The sequence below is a fragment of the Oryctolagus cuniculus genome, chromosome 7 (assembly GCF_964237555.1).
Source record: "Oryctolagus cuniculus chromosome 7, mOryCun1.1, whole genome shotgun sequence".
Classification (NCBI taxonomy): Eukaryota; Metazoa; Chordata; class Mammalia; order Lagomorpha; family Leporidae; genus Oryctolagus; species Oryctolagus cuniculus.
Genome location: NC_091438.1, coordinates 139,598,939 through 139,615,417, shown reverse-complemented (window position 1 = coordinate 139,615,417; position 16,479 = coordinate 139,598,939). Strand labels below are relative to the sequence as shown.

Genomic DNA, 16,479 nt, shown 5'->3' with positions numbered 1-16,479 from the left:
CGTGAAATATCAAATAATGAAAATGAGATAACACTAATTTATACCTGGTCCAGATTCTTGCCCATAACTGAGACCCGAAGTGTGCTTGGTCCGAACTCTTAAATTCTGCGCCCTCTGCTGACGGGCCATATCGCATGTCTGATTTGGATGCCATATCTGCTTGCAGTGGTAGCAGAACTCAGTCTGGCAGCCTTCCCTCTCACAAGTTAGCTTTGGGCAGCTGGCACAGCCATAGGCAATAACAGCATAACTGGGTAAGGAAACAGGAAGAGATACCAGTAAGGTAACAGTCATCTAACCAAAACATTCATCATTAGGATTAAGTGTATTGGCATCTCCCCACCACTAAATATGCAGAGAAAACCCATACATGCACATGCCTGACCACTGTAAAACATATCCTATGTGAAAAGTACATTCCTTCCTGATATACCAAAAAATACAATCATTTACTTGTTGAAAAAGTGGCAAAAAATACATTTAGCCTGAATTTCTAGCATTTATTAAATAATAGTCTAAGCTGCTTTGGGAGTAGTTTGCTACATCAGTTTCATAAATAACAGGGTACAAAACTATTCTTTTTGATGGTTTGCTGCATTAAAAGAGATTAGAAATTTTTGCATGAAAGGATATAACGTTAAGGGTGGATGTTGTGGCACTGGGTTAAGTCACTGCTTGGGATGTCCATATTCCATATCAAAGAGCCTGGTTTGAGTCCTGGCTACACTGAACTTTCTAACCAGCTTGCTAATAGTGTGTCTAGGAAGGTAGTAAATAATGGCCCAAATTCTTGGGTTCCTGCCACCCATGTGGAAGACCCAGATGGAGTTCCTGGCTCCCTGGCTTTGGCCCAGCCTAGATCTGACAAAATGTGGACATTTGGGAAGTGAACCAGCAGATGGAAGATCTCTCTCTCTGCCTTTCAAATGAATACAAAAATCTTTTTTTTTTTTCAAAAAAGGGCATAACATTAAATACAGAGCTATAGCAAAAACTAAAGTATACTTTTTAATTAAAAACATTTGTTTTTGAGAGAGTGCCAAGAGAAAGAGAGGGAGCACTCCCTGATTCACTCCCCCAAGTGCCTGCAAAGGCCAAGGCTGGGAACTGGGAATTCTGGTTTCCCAAGTGGGTGGCAGGAACCCAATTACTAGAGGAATCCATTGCCTCCAAGGATCTGCATTGGTGAGAATCTGGAATTAGGAGCAGGAGCTGGGAATCAAACCCAGGCACTGTAATATGGTACACAGATCTCCTAACTGCTAGGCTTATTCCTGTTTTTTAACTTTTAAATTCCAGTGAAGCTGGTCTGACCACAGCCTGAGAGACAACAGCCCTAGACACACTTCCACTGAAAGCACATGTTGGGGTGGTATTTGGCACAGTGGTTGGACTGCGTTTCAGATGCCCACAGTGAGAGCACCTGGTTCATGTCCAGGCTCCTCTGCTTCCAATCCAGCTTCTGGCTGGTGCATACTCTGGGAGGCAGCAGATGATGGCTCAAGTACTTGGGTGCCTTCTACCCATGTGAGAGATCTAGATTGAGTTCCAGGCTCCCGGCTTCACCCTGGCCCAGCCCTGGTTGTTAAAGGAAAAACCTCTCCCTCTCTGTCTGTCCCTCTGTTTGTCCTTTTCTCTCTGCCTTTCAAAAAAAAAAAAAAAAAGAAAAAAAAAAGAAAGAAAATTAACTTATTTTTCTAAAATAAAGCTCAGTTTTTGATACTTTAAAAAAAGTCAACTCAGGCCGGCGCCGCGGCTCACTAGGGTAATCATCCGCCTTGCAGCGCTGGCACACCGGGTTCTAGTCCCGGTCGGGGCGCGGATTCTGTCCCGGTTGCCCCTCTTCCAGGCCAGCTCTCTGCTGTGGCCAGGGAGTGCAGTGGAGGATGGCCCAAGTCCTTGGGCCCTGCACCCCATGGGAGACCAGGATAAGTACCTGGCTCCTGGTTTTGGATCAGCGGGGCGCGCCGGCTGCAGCGCGCCGGCCGCGGCGGCCACTGGAGGGTGAACCAATGGCAAAAGGAAGACCTTTCTCTCTGTCTCTCTCACTGTCCACTCTGCCAGTCCAAAAAAAAAAAAAAGTCAACTCTATGTCTTCTTTCTTGACAGGCTCCAGAATTCAAGAATACTACCCATCTATCTTACTAATTAATTAATACAACATAAAGTCATATTTCCTATCTTCTGATACTTCTTTAATGTAAATATAGGCAATTCAGAATTTATCAACACTAGCATCACTATGTTTCTTATAATTCATTTACTAAGAATTAGTATCCCACAAATAATCTAATCTATTTACAACTGTTAGCCTTTCTGATGAATTACAATGTCAACAAAATGCTCAGATAACCCTAACAAGTGGGCACTAGTTTTTAAAGTCTTTTAAAAAGTAACTCAAAGAAACAAATGAAAATGTTGTGAAAGTTCAGAACACAATTTTAAACAGATCAATGATTACAGGCTTAGGTGTTGTGATCTTTGCTTTATTGTTTCCTATTCCACACCTTCCCATATCCCAAGACTTCCAACAATTTATTCAAATAGGTAATAACATTTTCTTGGATTTATTCTACAATTTACTTATTTACTTGCAAGTATACTAGATATTCATAATAGCAATTCAAGTCCTCTGGTTTATCACAGATTCTGCAAATTGATTAAAGAATGATATTGAAAATGTAAATGACTATGTATCCCTATATTATATAATACAAGCTGCATTAAAACTCAGAAAGAACAATGTGAGAATGGATTAATGCGTGAATGCAAATGATTCATATCATGTAGGAGTTGGGAGCAAATTTATCCCACCTAGCTGCCAAATAACTACTAATGATAAACATGTGTCTCCTAAAGAAAGTAACTTGCTTGGCTATTTTGTGTTAAATGGGAAAGGTACTGGATGATCTCAGAAAAAACACAAATTAGACTAGTCAGGCAGCCTTGAAGACTTCATGATCCATTCCTGCTCTCACATAGTGGGAGTAAATATTTATTGACAGATTCCTTTTTTTTTTTTTAAAGAAAAACATTTGATAGGATTGACAGTGTCAATTTTGAATGTGTAATTTGGTTTCAAGGAAGTGAAATAACCCCAAATACTCATGAATCCACAGCAATCTATTACTATGACACAGAATTACTCAGGGCACGAGACCAGGCATTCCTGTTTTTGAGCGCCTGGTCTGAGCTCTTGCCTCTGACTCATACTGCATGACAGTGAGCTAGTTAAAATCTTCAAGCCTTAGCTTCTGTTTTCCAAATGGAGGTATAAGTGCTTGTCACCTTCAAGTGCAGCTAAACATGTTCTAAAACTGCATTTTCAATCTTGTCCTGAAAAATATGGTGTAAAAACACTTAAGTCCTATTTCCTGGCCTTTACACATCCTATTTCTTTTGCCAAGAACTGTCTTATCTTTACTTTTGTCCTGGTAAAATATGCATTTAAGAGCCAGTTCAAATGTCATCTTCTTTATAAAATCTCGTAAGTCTCTCTAGGCAGCTGGTTGCCTACTTTGTGCCAGTACACATTTTTTTTTTTTAAATAACACTCATCATATAATGCTGTAATTATCTTTTTATATGCTTGCCTTCCCAACCACACTGGATGCAAGGAATATTATCTACTTTTTAATCTCCAGGATTCTAGCCTATTGGCTCATGTTCTTTTTCTAAGATTTATTTATTTGAAAGGCAGAGTTACAGACAGGCAGAGGCAGAGAGAGGTCTTCCATGCACTGGTTCACTCCCAAAATGGCCACAATGGCTGCAGCTTATCGGAAGCAGGAACTTCTTTCAGGTCTCCCACCTGCATGCAGGGGTCCAAGGATTTGGGCCATCTTCTACTGCCTTCCCAGGCCATAGCAAAGAGCTGGATCAGAAGTGGACCGGGTCTTGAACTGGCACCCATATGGGATGCCAGCTCTGCAGGCAGCAGCTTTACCTGCTATGCCACAGCGCCAGCAGCTGCTCATTTTCAAAATCCCTATATTGAATGGATGACAGAGATCTCTTGCTTGTTTGACTTTCCTTAGGGCATTTGAGCTCTTCTCCTGAACCATCACTCCTCTCTAAAGCTTATCCATGTATCTGTAGGCTTACAACAAACCATATATATTTGAAAATTTAATTTAGACCAATTTTATAGGTAAATCCCTAATTTCTGAGTAGGTCAATCTTCATCAGTAGCTGAAAAGAAAACAAAAAGACCCTTATCCTTGAGACCAAATCTGCTTTGACCATCTTATAACTTCCCTTCCAAGTTCTATACTGGAGCTTCTCCTGTACCCTGCTGTTTTAGCTTAACCAAGCTAAAAAGAAGATAATGTAGGAAATTATATTCTGCTAGGGATACAAACCTATCTTCTTCCTTCCTTAAATTCATACTTTTGCTTAATAATTTCAGAAATCTTCAAAAAGATTTTTAATGTGACAAGCTAGACTCATAAGCATTACCTAACTTCAGCCCTGGAAAATATCCTTTAGTATATATTTGATCATGTTCCTACAGACACTGACAAAAAAAAAATGTGTTCCTATATTATGTCTGTACTTCCTATTCCCAAAGCCATGTGACTTAACTAGGTTCAATGATTTACAAATGGACCTTGAGTATGTGTAAGGACGGCAGACGAGGGACAAGTTGTCACAGTGAGCTATACCCTTCCTGTCTTCCTTTTTCTTGCCCTATTTCAGACCCATCTCTAGGCCAGACAACTCAAAGATGCTCCAATTTGGTCTCCTTATTCCCTACTCCAATCCATATTTCTTATCCAGAGGTCATCTATCATGAAGTTGCTCTTGTGCTTAAAAACCTTTAACAGGCCGGCGCCGCGGCTCACTAGGCTAATCCTCCGCCTAGCGGCGCCGGCACACCGGGTTCTAGTCCCGGTCGGGGCGCCGGATTCTGTCCCGGTTGCCCCTCTTCCAGGCCAGCCCTCTGCTGTGGCCAGGGAGTGCAGTGGAGGATGGCCCAGGTGCTTGGGCCCTGCACCCCATGAGAGACCAGGAAAAGCACCTGGCTCCTGGCTCCTGCCATCGGATCAGCGCGGTGCGCCGGCCGCAGTGCGCCGGCCGCGGCGGCCATTGGAGGGTGAACCAACGGCAAAGGAAGACCTTTCTCTCTGTCTCTCTCTCTCACTGTCCACTCTGCCTGTCAAAAAAAAAAAAAAAAAAAAAAAAAAAAAAAAAAAACACAAAAACCTTTAACAAAAAAGGAAAAAAATCCTTCAATACTAAACTTACGTGAATTACTTAGGTTTATCACTGTGAATCCAGTCCACCTTTCCCAACAGAACTCCAGTCACTTTCCAGATTGTGCTCCCCACAGTATGCCTCCAGGAGCTAACCAAACTAGACTCCAGACTGCTGCCATGTATTTGTTCATAATACTCAGGTTTAAAAGACCTTTTTCTTTCTTCTCATCTTTGCCAGGTGTGTATTCCTATTCCTAATCTTTTTTTATTTTTCCATTTAATTTTATTTGAAAGACACACACACACACACAGACACTTCACTCTGTGGGCATTTGGGCTCACTCCCCAAATGCCCACAACAACCAGGGCTGGACCAGGCCAAAGCTAGGAGCTGGGAACGCAGTCCAAGTCTCCCACATGAGTGGCAGGGATGTAACCACTCGAGTCATTGCCTACCTGCTGCCTTCCAAGGGCGTGCATTAGCAGAAAGCTGGATAGACAAGGAGGAACTGGGGCTTTAACGAGGCACTTCGATATGGGATGAAGGTGTCCCAGTTGCCAATTTAACTGGTTGTCCTGAGTGGTAGCTTAACTACTGCCCCTTATTCATATTGTTGAAGGTCCAGATCAAATTTCACCACCTTCATGCAAAACGTATTCAATTTATCTAAAAGTATCTATATTTTCTTCGATACTTATCACAGTACAATTTCCTGCCAATCATCTGTTTCTTCCACCCACCCAATCTCTCTGCAAGAAGACCATTTCTAAGTTCTTTCTGTAATATCCAGTACTTGCCCAGGATTTGGCACTCTGTCATTCTCTCTCTCTCTTTTTTGACAGGCAGAGTGGACAGTGAGAGAGAGAGACAGACAGAAAGGTCTTCCTTTTCCATTGGTTCACCCCCCAGTGGCTGCTGCGGCCGGCGCCGTACCGATCCAAAACCAGGAGCCAGGTGGTTCTCTGGTCTCACATGGGGTGCAGGGCCCAAGCACTTGGGCCATCCTCCACTGTACTCCCTGGCCACAGCAGAGAGCTGGCCTGGAAGAGGAGCAAGCGGGACAGAATCCGGCGCCCCAACTGGGACTAGAACCCGGTGTGCCGGCGCTGCAGGCGGAGGATTAGCCCATTGAGCTGCAGCGCCGGCCAGCACTCTGTCATTCTCAAAAGTATCTGCTGGACAATCACCATCCTTTTCCAATCTCATCTGTGCACCTCCAAGAACTATGCTGCTTACTCATCAAAATCTACTTACTCCCCAATTCTTCTGGAACCTAACTGAAAAACTTTGTACCGAGAACTACAAAAATAGTTGGGATTTAGATTTCCAGTCTAGACGTGAACTCTCAATCTACTCAGAACACAAAATTCATTGTTAAATAAGGACACTAACCAAAGGCAAGCCAGGGTGAAAACTGTTAAAGGGTTTAGAAAATGGCAAATACCCAAAAAAGTATTGAGGTCAGCCTTAAAGATGCCACAGAAAACCAAGTAAAATGACCCAGAATGATCTAAGTTTGGGGAAACCATACCATATTGAAGAGCTACACTACATATTAGCATTAGTAAGAGTTACAGTGAATATTAGCATGTTTAAAGACTCTAAAAAGCTCTGAGAAATGTATTTTGTTTAACACATTATTTTCCAAGCTTAATTGATCACAAAACACTTTTCTTTCAAGTTAACACTTATAACGTAATTTGGGAAATACTGATGTAGGTAAAAAATAGAAAAAAAAAGTGGTGGTTGCAAACTATAAGGGAATTTAAATGATAGACTAAGTAAAATTTTAAAGACATCATGAAAAGCCATCTATATCTAGTAGTCAATGAACATTTTATTTCTTAAAACTTGTTAAAATTTTTACTTTAGTTATTTACTTTATTATTTGAAAGGCAGAGACAGACACAGAAATATTCCAACCACTGGTTTACTCCCCACATGCCTACAACAGATGAAGCTGGGGCCGGGCCAGGCCAGGAGCCCAGTACTCAATCTGTGTCTCTCACAGAGGTGGCAGGGACCCCAATTACTTGAAGTGTCACCTGCTGCCTCCCAGGGTGTACATTAGCAGGAAGCCAGAATCAGAAGCAGAGCCAGGGCTCAGGCTCAGGTACTCCAATGTGCAATGTGGGCATCCTAAGTGGCATTTTAATCACTATATTTTTATTAATTTGGGAGAAGGAGGTAAAAGAGATGGGGAGAGGGAGAGGGGGAGAGGGGGAGAGGGAGGGAAAAGGAGAGAGAGAGGAGAGGAGTGAACCAGTGAATGAAGGATTTTCCTGCATTTGTCCCTATGTCTTTAAAATAATTAAAAAATTAGGGGAGTGGCTGGTGCTGTGGCATAGTGGGTAAAGCTGCTGCCTGCAGTGCCGGCATTCCCATATGGGCGCTGGTTTGAGTCCCGGCTGCTCCACTTCCAGTCCAGTTCTCTGCTATGGCCTGGGAAAGCAGTAGAATATGGCCCAAGTTCTTGGGCCCTGCACCCACATGGGAGACCTGGAACAAGCTCCAGGCTCCTGGCTTCAGATCAGCACAACTCCGACCGTTGCGACCATTTGGGGAGTGCACCAGCAGATGGAAGACCCGTCTCTCTCTCTCTCTCTCTCTCTCTCTCTCTCTCTCTCTGCCTCTCCTTCTCTCTGCGTAACTCTTTCAAGTAAAAAAAAAAAAAAAAAAATGTACTGGGCCAGAGGACGGTACAGATGAGGGGAAGGGAGGCGAGGAGATGCAGGGTAGAGTTGTGGAACAAGAGGTAAGGAATTTAAAAAAGGAAAAGACGTCCAGGAAGACTTCAAAACGGAAATATTTTTCCATTGTGAAAATTTTCTCGTTCAGGGAACTTGCTCTCGTCATAAATGTGCTGAGGATGAACAAAACATTGTGCATATGGCCTGATCTAGTCCAGTTGTCTGGGAAGGCCAATGGCTGACACTGTCTGCTGGGGTCAGGTTAGGGGGTGGGGGAAACCTCTACAGAGCACGGAGGCAGCAATGGCAGGCTGGAGTTGTAGACCTGCACAAAGAATTCAGGTCAAGATAGCCTTATCTCCTATGCGTCTATACAGAAGATTTCCTCCTGTATGTCAGGAAATTCTGTTGCCTACTTTGCTTATTCCTCAGTCTCCTAGACTCTGGAAGGATTTAAAGATTGGGAATAGGGCACTTCAGAGGAAAGCATCATGGATTTTTATGTTACATATTACAATGTTTTACACGATTTGGGGGTCTCTGAAAAAATATGCTTCAGCAGAGACACAGGATCAACCGCACCATTTATTAGCTATGAAATATTAGGCCCCACACACTTAAATTTCTCTGGTTTCTCCTTTACAAATGCATTTATTGCCATCTACTTGTATGGGACTAAAATAAAATTATATCTGAATAAGATTATAGTCAAGACTACAAGAAACCATAAAAGTGTCAGTTATTTGTATTCTGATCTAATTTTATCATTTGAAAGTACATTTAAAGATTATTCTTGGTAATAGTATATTTAGCTTATTAAATAATGTGAACTGGCTTCTTTATTTATAAACAAAAATAAGTCACTTTAACAATCAGAACTCGGGAAGATCACTTACTTGACCCCCTTACTTTGCCAAACACACACGGAAGAGGGAGGGCTTCATCTGTGGGCAGTAAAGGTGGTCAGGTGTGGGAAGGGGAGCTAACTGGGGCTTGGGCTTCTCTTATAGGGCTCAAGCACGATTTTTACCAGGCCCAGGATAAAGGAACAAAATACATAAGGGGAAACCACAGCACTCAATAAGTGCACAAAAGCTGCTTTTTTCCTGGCACACACACACATACACACACACATGTGTGCACAGGGAATTCAGACAACAGTTTGAAAAGTGACAGAATTTTAAAGTTACTCCCTTGTTTATCTGTAACTAACTTCAACTGAACATCTCAAAAACACTTTCCTAACATTATATCAAGCCTCTCAAATCAGGAGAGGAATAGGCCTATTTCAGACAAGAAAAATAAGGTAGGTAGGAGACTGTTAATAAAAGCAAAAAAAAGAAACCAAACTGTAGTAGCATCCTTAGCTTTGTCAATGTTGTCCTTAGACCACTATTAAGGAACACGTACAAACAGTAGCATTCGGGTAATGCTGACAACACAGTGATTTGCTTTATTTTATCTGAAAGGCAGAGAGACAGTGACAAAGAGACAGACAGGGATAGCTCCCATCCACTGGTTCACACCCCAAAAGCTGGGCCTGATCCTGGCAAAAGCCAGAAGCCCAGAACTCAATTCAGGTCTCCCACATGGGGTGACAAGGACCCAAGTATTTGAGCCATTCATTTGCCACCTTCCAGGATAAGGATTAGTAGGAAGATGGAACAGGGTGTAGAGCCAGGATCTGAACCTAGGTACCCCAACATATTGTGCGGGCATTTTAACTTCTGTGCCAGATGTCTGCCTCAAACCAGTGCTTTTTAAAACAGAGGCTGAGCAGAAAGAATATTGGCTTGGTTGGAATTAAGACCAGTGTTCCAAGCCTGGTTCCACCTCTTATTAGTTATATGTATGACCTGGCATAAGTCGCTCAATTTTTTTAAACTTCAGTTTCCTAATCTGTAAAACTATATCAAATCTAACTAACAATTCTGAGAGGATCATATGTCTGCCTGGCACACAGGTACTGAGATGCCAGTTCATTCTTTTCCCAAACATCACCTTTTTAAGGTGGTGGTGGGGATTTTTATATCATTATTATAATTATTTTAACAAATTAAAAAAAACCTCAATGATAATAATCTAGTGCTTGTCTAAAATAAGAAATGGCCTAGTTCTTTAATAACTTCTAAATCACCACTTAGAATTGTCACCAAGCTTGCAATTAATTTCTGTCCCTATTTATGTTAGCAAAGACAGACTGACTTTAGAGAGGTAAAAAGAGGGAAGCTTTTCCAGAAAGATGACCAATGATGCCACATTTCTTAAAATGTGAGAACACCTACATCTCAAAAAGAATTTAATATGCTACTCTTTAATCATGCAGTGTTCTTTTGTTAGTATCCTTTTAGTTCAGAAAGCAGATCAAACAATATCTGAAAATCTTGAACACTATTAACCTTAAAGGGCCAATTAAGACCACCTGACATAAGCAAACTCTTCCAAGAGCCTAACAAAGTCCTTCCTGATACTTATTAACTGAAAGTGAAAGTGATCGCCCATAAACACAGTACCTTTGACCACAACACTTCAAAAATTTAGAAACTCCCTCTCAGAGAGGTTAAACAACACCACTGTTAAACAAGTTTGGCAGAATAAAAAAAAAAATGGTTAACTTCGTACTCTTTGAGACACTTCTATGACAGTTCCTTTTAAAAGGATCCACAAAAAGCATTGTGGACATCTCAGAACAGTCTTGCTATAAAGGCTACAGTTCAAAGCTATACAACTTTTTACTAGCATTATATTTACCCAAAGCAAAGAGTCTCCCAAAACATGACACACAAGAATGAAATGATCTGTTCAAGGTCAGGGAGCAGGTAAGAGCAGTCTGACTCCCAACCACTTTGATGAGCCCCTGTTGGCTGCCTGCAACCATTCATGGGATGCACGGACACTAACAAATCCACATTTTTTTTTTTTTTAAGGGGGTGAGCGGTAGTGTCCGAGGAAAGCTTCAGATGGGGAAATGTGGTGGTAGGATGTCTCTCCAGACACTGCATATTTTAATTCTGTCATCAAGAGCTCAAGATCAAAGGGACTGGAAGAACATTTTCTCCCACCAGAGCAGCCTCTGGGCATCCTTCCTCTCAGTGCCCCATTGATTCTCGGTCTGTCCATCCCTCGGAGCTGTCTTCTTCCTCTAGTGCCATTCCCAACGCTCAGCAGTCGGTGGCTGTCAGGAGGAACGTGCCTTCTCCTGCAGTGCCGAGTCTGCCCCTAGCCAAACGGACACACCCCTCGGAAGCGCTGCCCTCACAGTGCTCAGCGCCTTTCTCGCTTGGCCAAACACCCCTTCTGCGTTCTGGTTAACATCCCCCCGCACCTCTGGACCGAGGGGTCCTCTCCCTGGCTCCCGACTTGATGGACAGTTCCCTTCCCATCGCCGACCGCTCCGTCTGGCCCTCCCCTCCCGTCCCTGGGCAAGGGTGGGGTGCTGAGCCCACCTGTCTGGGCTAGCCGGGTGACTCTGGTTCCCACCCCGTAGCAGGTGCCGCCTTCCCCACCCACCGGTCATCCCTCACCTGCTCCCTCCTCGGGACCGCCGCTCGCCGCCCCCCGCGGCCACGCCCCCGCGCTCACCCGCAGTCCGGGGCAGGGCACCAGCGGCAGTCGGGGTCCGAGGCCAGGTAGCGGCGCAGCATGAACTCCTCGTACTTGTGCATGAGCGGCGGGTCGGCTAGCAGCAGGCGGATGTCGTGAGGGTTGAGCCGCTCGCTACACTCGGGGCAGCTGATGGGCACCCGGCTCTCGCTGATCTCCAGGCGCAGGTAGTGGCGGAGGCAGTCCCGGCACGAGCGGTGCGGACAGCTGAGGAGGCGCGGGGCCCGCTCGGGCGGCAGCCGCACCAGGCACAGCGGACACTCCACCTCCTCCGCGCCCGGGCCGCCGCCCTCCGCCGCCTCCTCATCGTCGAACCCGGGCCCCGCCGCCGCCGCCGCCGCCGCGGCCTCCGCGTCGGCCTCGGCTGTCGGTTCGGCGGGCAGCGCCTCGGGCGGCGGGGCCTGGGCCGCGGTCGGGGCCGGGGCGGGCGGCGGCGGCGCGGCCGGGGGCGGCGGCTCGGCCTGAGGCTTGGCCCGGGCGCGGCGACCGCGGGCCGAGGCGGAGAAGACGCTGTGGAAGGTGAGGCGCCGGCGCCGGCCGCCGCTGCGGCACTTGGGGTCGGGCGCGGCCGCGTGTAGGGATGTGGAGTGCGGCGACTCAGAGTCCTTCTCGGAGCCCATGGCCCGCAGAGGCCGAGGAGCCAGGGGCGCCCAGCGCCGCCACAGCTCCCGCCTCAGCGGCCCCCCGCCCCCCCCCAGCCGGCGCCGCGGCCGCCGCCTCAGCCGCCCTCCCGGAGATAGAAGCCAAGCAGCCGCTACGAAGTGGTTATAAAGCCTCCGCCCCACGCGCCGCGGCCCACTGCGCAGGCGCCTGGCTCAGACACCTCACAACCCACGGGGCCGCGGCCGAGCGGCCGCAGGGCGGGGCCGAGCGGGGCGGGGCCGAGCGATCTGGGCGGAGCTCCGCCTCCTGCGAGTCAGGCGGTTCCAGAGCCGCCATGTTGTATCGACTCCGAGGGAGACCCACTCAGCTGCCTTCTGGCCCCCAGCCCGCGGTTCCATCACCCCTACCCGCAGTGAGCCCCGAGGTAGACTTTCTGTTATGCTGTTCCTCACAGGATGACTGCCACTTCCAGCAAATGATCTTTCAGTTACTGTATCTGAAAAAAAAAAAATAGGGATGGATGAGTTGTTGATTTCCAGCTGGTCCACCTTCCAGACATTTCTTTTGATGCTGTTTATTAACCAAACGGCATTAATTAATAAAGAATTCATTCATTGAGCATATACAAAGCTTGAGGCATTACTGGGTAAGACAGGATCCCCTATTGGCAAGGAATTTACAGAGTAGAGTACAGATTTCTTAACCTAGTATTTAGTGCTCTCTAGAAACTAATAAACCATATTTCTAGGCCCATTTCCCATCCTGTCCTTCTGGCAGCCTGGTTACTTACCATTTATGGAAGGAAGCCCAACAGTTTATTGTCTGAAGTGCCTTCGGCCAGTTCTCCCCTCTGATTGAGAATCTTCACCCTTGGACTTCCTAAAGGGAGGCAGGCAAATAGCTTCAACAGCGATGTATTAGATTCAGTTGCAAATAGAATTTGCTTGTGGTAGAAATTAATTTCTTTTTCCATGAACTCTAAGTCCAAAAGTTGACTGTTCAGAGCTGCTCAGTCATCCTCAGCATCTGGTTTCCAGTCCTAAGTTCCTGTCATTCTAGTCCACATTCCAAACTGTGTGAAGGAAAATGGAGACAGGTGTGCCCTCTTACTTTTAAGAAAACTGCCTTGAGAGTCCCACACATTCTTGCTTACTCTCATTGGCCAAAATATTGTCATGTGCCTTATACAGCTGCAAGGAAGTCTGGGAGATACAATGTTCCCCACTAAAAATAGGGGCTTTGTTCTGAATAAAGAATGGTGGAATGAATGCTGGAAGATATCCAGCTCTCTTTTTCATGGCTAGTATTTAAAATCAGGCCCCCAGACCTTCAAACTTTTGAAGCAACAAAACAAAAACAAAAGCACAGTGGAAAAGGAGCCAACAATGAAAACTGAGAAGCAGGGGCCAGTGACATAGGAGAAAACCCGAGCAGGTATGATGTCACAAATGCCAAGATAAAATGTTTCCAGGAAGGAGTGGTCAATTGTGACAAATCCTACTTAGAAATCAAGAAAGATAAGAACAAAGAAGTGCCCAGTGGATTTGGAAATACCAGAGTCCTATAAGGGAGGGAAGATTTTTAACCTTCAGATAGGAAGGAATTTTGATGCTAAAGTTTAAAACCACAATTAGTGTCTATATGCTGGCCGGAATGGGATAGCCTCTGCTGTGGTGAACAACAACCCAGATAGGGCAAAGGATTAACCTAACAGTGGGATGTTTTCCTCACTCACTGCAATACCTGCTGTGGGCAAGGCACTCCCCAGTAGCTCTCACTGCACTGGGTGGCTCAGAGATTCAGACGGCTTCCATCCTGGGCTCTACCATCTCAACCCAAGGTTTCCAGGCTTGCCCCAATAGAAGAAACAGGAGGGTTGTGTACCAGCAATTAAATATGTCAGCCTGGAAATGACACACATTACTTTCACTCATAGACCATTAGCTAGAACTTGTCATGTGGGCCCCATCTAAGTGTAAGGAAGGCTGGGGAATGTATGGGGAAACCATAGGCTATTTAGTAAGCGGTGCTACCTCTGCCACAATTGCCTGTAGCCACCTCTGTTCTCAGTGCTCAATGTCATTGTTACAGAGGCCCCTTAGAGGAGGTGTGTGCCTATGGCAGGCAGGAAGTGGGGAGAGAGGGTTGCTCTGCTTTTTTGGGTCAGATTGTGCTAAAGGAAATGGGGACCCCTGATTACAGGCAGACCCAGATGTCTTGTAGATATGTCTCTCTGTGTGGCTGACAGAAACAGCTGCCAGAACCCTAGCTTGTTGAAAAGCTCAGTGCACCCAATGTTTGCTTGTCTTGGCACTGGCTTTCAAACAAAGTCTGTCTCAGCTCAAAGCTGCCACCATCAATACTTTGGTGGAAAACTGACCTCTTATAAATGTTGTTGCGCTTTGCAATGGCCCCATTCCTACTGGGTTTTCTTTCCTCCTGAATCTACCATCTCTGAATACAGGGATTAGCAATTCCTCCTACTCTTTCTTCTGTGTCTCTCCTTGATAGAAACGGAGTAGTGACTCAGAGAGATGGCATGAGGGAGAAAAGGGTTCTCACTCATCTATTCACTCATTCTGTAAACATTTATTATACTTACTTCATGTGCTAGGCCCTTTGCCAGGCATTAGAGAGCACCAGTTCGAGAAGCATAGCCTAAAGGGGGATAACAGAGAAGAGCAGATCTCTGGGACACTAGGTGATAAGGGCATATGCAAACAGCTGGGACAGGGCAATGCGGGGCTGGCATGCCCTGCTCAAGGCAGTTAGGGAGGGCTTTCCTGAGGAAGAGCCCTTGGATCTGGGTCTCAAGAAATGAGCAAGAGTTGACAAGCATGGGGGAGGGAGTTTAGCATAGCAGTTAAGATGTTGCTTGGAACACCTGCATCTCATAACAAAGTGCTGGAGTTGGGATCCTGACTCTGTTTCCAATTTCAGCTTCTTGCTGATGTGCACCCTGGGAGGCAGCAGGTGATGGTTCAAGTACTTGGGTCCCTGTCACTCATATGGGTGACCCAGATTGAGTTCTGTGCTCCTGCCATCAGCCTGGCCCAGCCAGAGCTATTGCAGGCTTTTGGGAGTGAACTAGTGAGTGGAAGACTTCTTTGTCTCTCTTTTAAACAAACAAAAAAATTAAAGAGTTGACAAGCTTATGGGCAGGGGAAAGGACATTCCAAACTGAGGAAGCTGTCAGGAAAGGTATAGGGGTTCCAAGCACAGGGTCAGCATGAGGAAGTGTGTGCAGCGAGTTGTGAGAGGAGTAGAGAATATTTGAAAAGATGTGACAGAGAAGCAGGGATGGGAAAGCTATGTATTTTGTCCTCACTGGATGTGAAAAAGCCCAGTATGAGGGAGTCTGCCCCTCTACCTCTGTTTTACCTCCTGAGTGTGTATGGACTCTTGCCCTTCTTCCCTGGACTTACAGGCACTGCCCAGTTTAGGCCTCATTATCTCTCCTGCTTGGATTTTGGCTCCAGCTTCTCAATCAGTCTCTTCTGCAAAGCCACTTGCTCGTATCTACCCCTACTCAAAAACTTTCCATAGTTCCTTCTTTCCTACAGAAAGCCTCATCTGGGGTTAACGTTGTGGCATTACTGGAGCACCAAGTCAAGTCCCAGCTGCTCTGTCCAATCTAGTTCCTCGCTAATGTACCTGGAAAAGCAATGGAAGATGGCCCCTCAGGCCCCTGCTATCCATGTGGGAGACCCAGATGGAGTTCTAGGTTCCTAGCTTCAGCCTTGCCCAACCCTGGCTCTTCTGGTCATTTGGGGAGTGAACCAGCAGATGGAAGATACATACATACATATATGCATATATCTTTCAACTAGCTAAATCATAAAATAAAAGGGAGCTATACATATACATATACATATACATATACATATATATATTTTAAAGAAGACCTCATCTCCGTCCATGCCTCCTGGACTTGAGACATTTGTCCTTTTGGTGTTAATGCCAGCATGCCTGAAATTTTCAAGCCTTGTTTCTTTGCCAGTGCTGGTCTCTCTGCCTGTTACACCTTTCTCATTCCCTTCTACTTGGTGTAATCCCATGCATACTTTCAGGCTCATCTTCATGATTCCCACCCCTTTCTACAATCAGACTCCCTTCCTCTCCTCCTTTGTGTCCCAGGGAACAGCATAGATAACTCTAGTGTCAGATCTACTGCTAGGGGGACCACATAGTTTACTGTCCAAACCAGAACACCTTTGAGAGTGAATGGGAATGTTATGAATTGCTGTGGTTCAACAGATGTCAATTGGCATGTCACAGCCAAATTGAAAAGTATGGTCACTCACCTACACCCAGCATCACTGTAAAACCTGGAAGTTGGTGCTGTCATGTATCCTATTCATCTCTCTCAATAGCCCTGTGAGAT

General features: G+C 45.6%; 1 protein-coding gene and 1 long non-coding RNA gene across 8 annotated transcripts in view; both read right to left on the bottom strand.

Moving 5' to 3' along the window:
* RNF19B (ring finger protein 19B) overlaps window positions 1-12,241 on the bottom strand; it is a 269,313-nt gene extending 257,072 nt beyond the window's left edge. For 2 of the 7 annotated variants that reach the window (XM_070078806.1, XM_051832079.2), the window contains exons 1-2: window positions 11,472-12,239; window positions 45-250 (exon numbers count right to left, since the gene is read on the bottom strand). In XM_070078806.1, coding sequence (XP_069934907.1) covers window positions 45-250; window positions 11,472-12,112 — 847 coding nt within the window. In that variant the 5' untranslated portion in view covers window positions 12,113-12,239. Of the gene's footprint in view, window positions 1-44; window positions 251-11,471 lie in introns of all 7 variants that reach the window. The other 5 variants (XM_051832080.2, XM_070078805.1, XM_070078807.1 and 2 more) reach the window with 3 other exon arrangements.
* A 213-nt stretch (window positions 12,242-12,454) lies between these two features.
* LOC138850689 (uncharacterized) lies at window positions 12,455-13,344 on the bottom strand. The gene is made up of 3 exons (XR_011390801.1): window positions 13,206-13,344; window positions 12,886-12,974; window positions 12,455-12,591 (listed from the first exon to the last, which is right to left on the bottom strand). It is a non-coding gene; the product is annotated as an uncharacterized lncRNA (long non-coding RNA).
* Window positions 13,345-16,479: the final 3,135 nt, after the last annotated feature.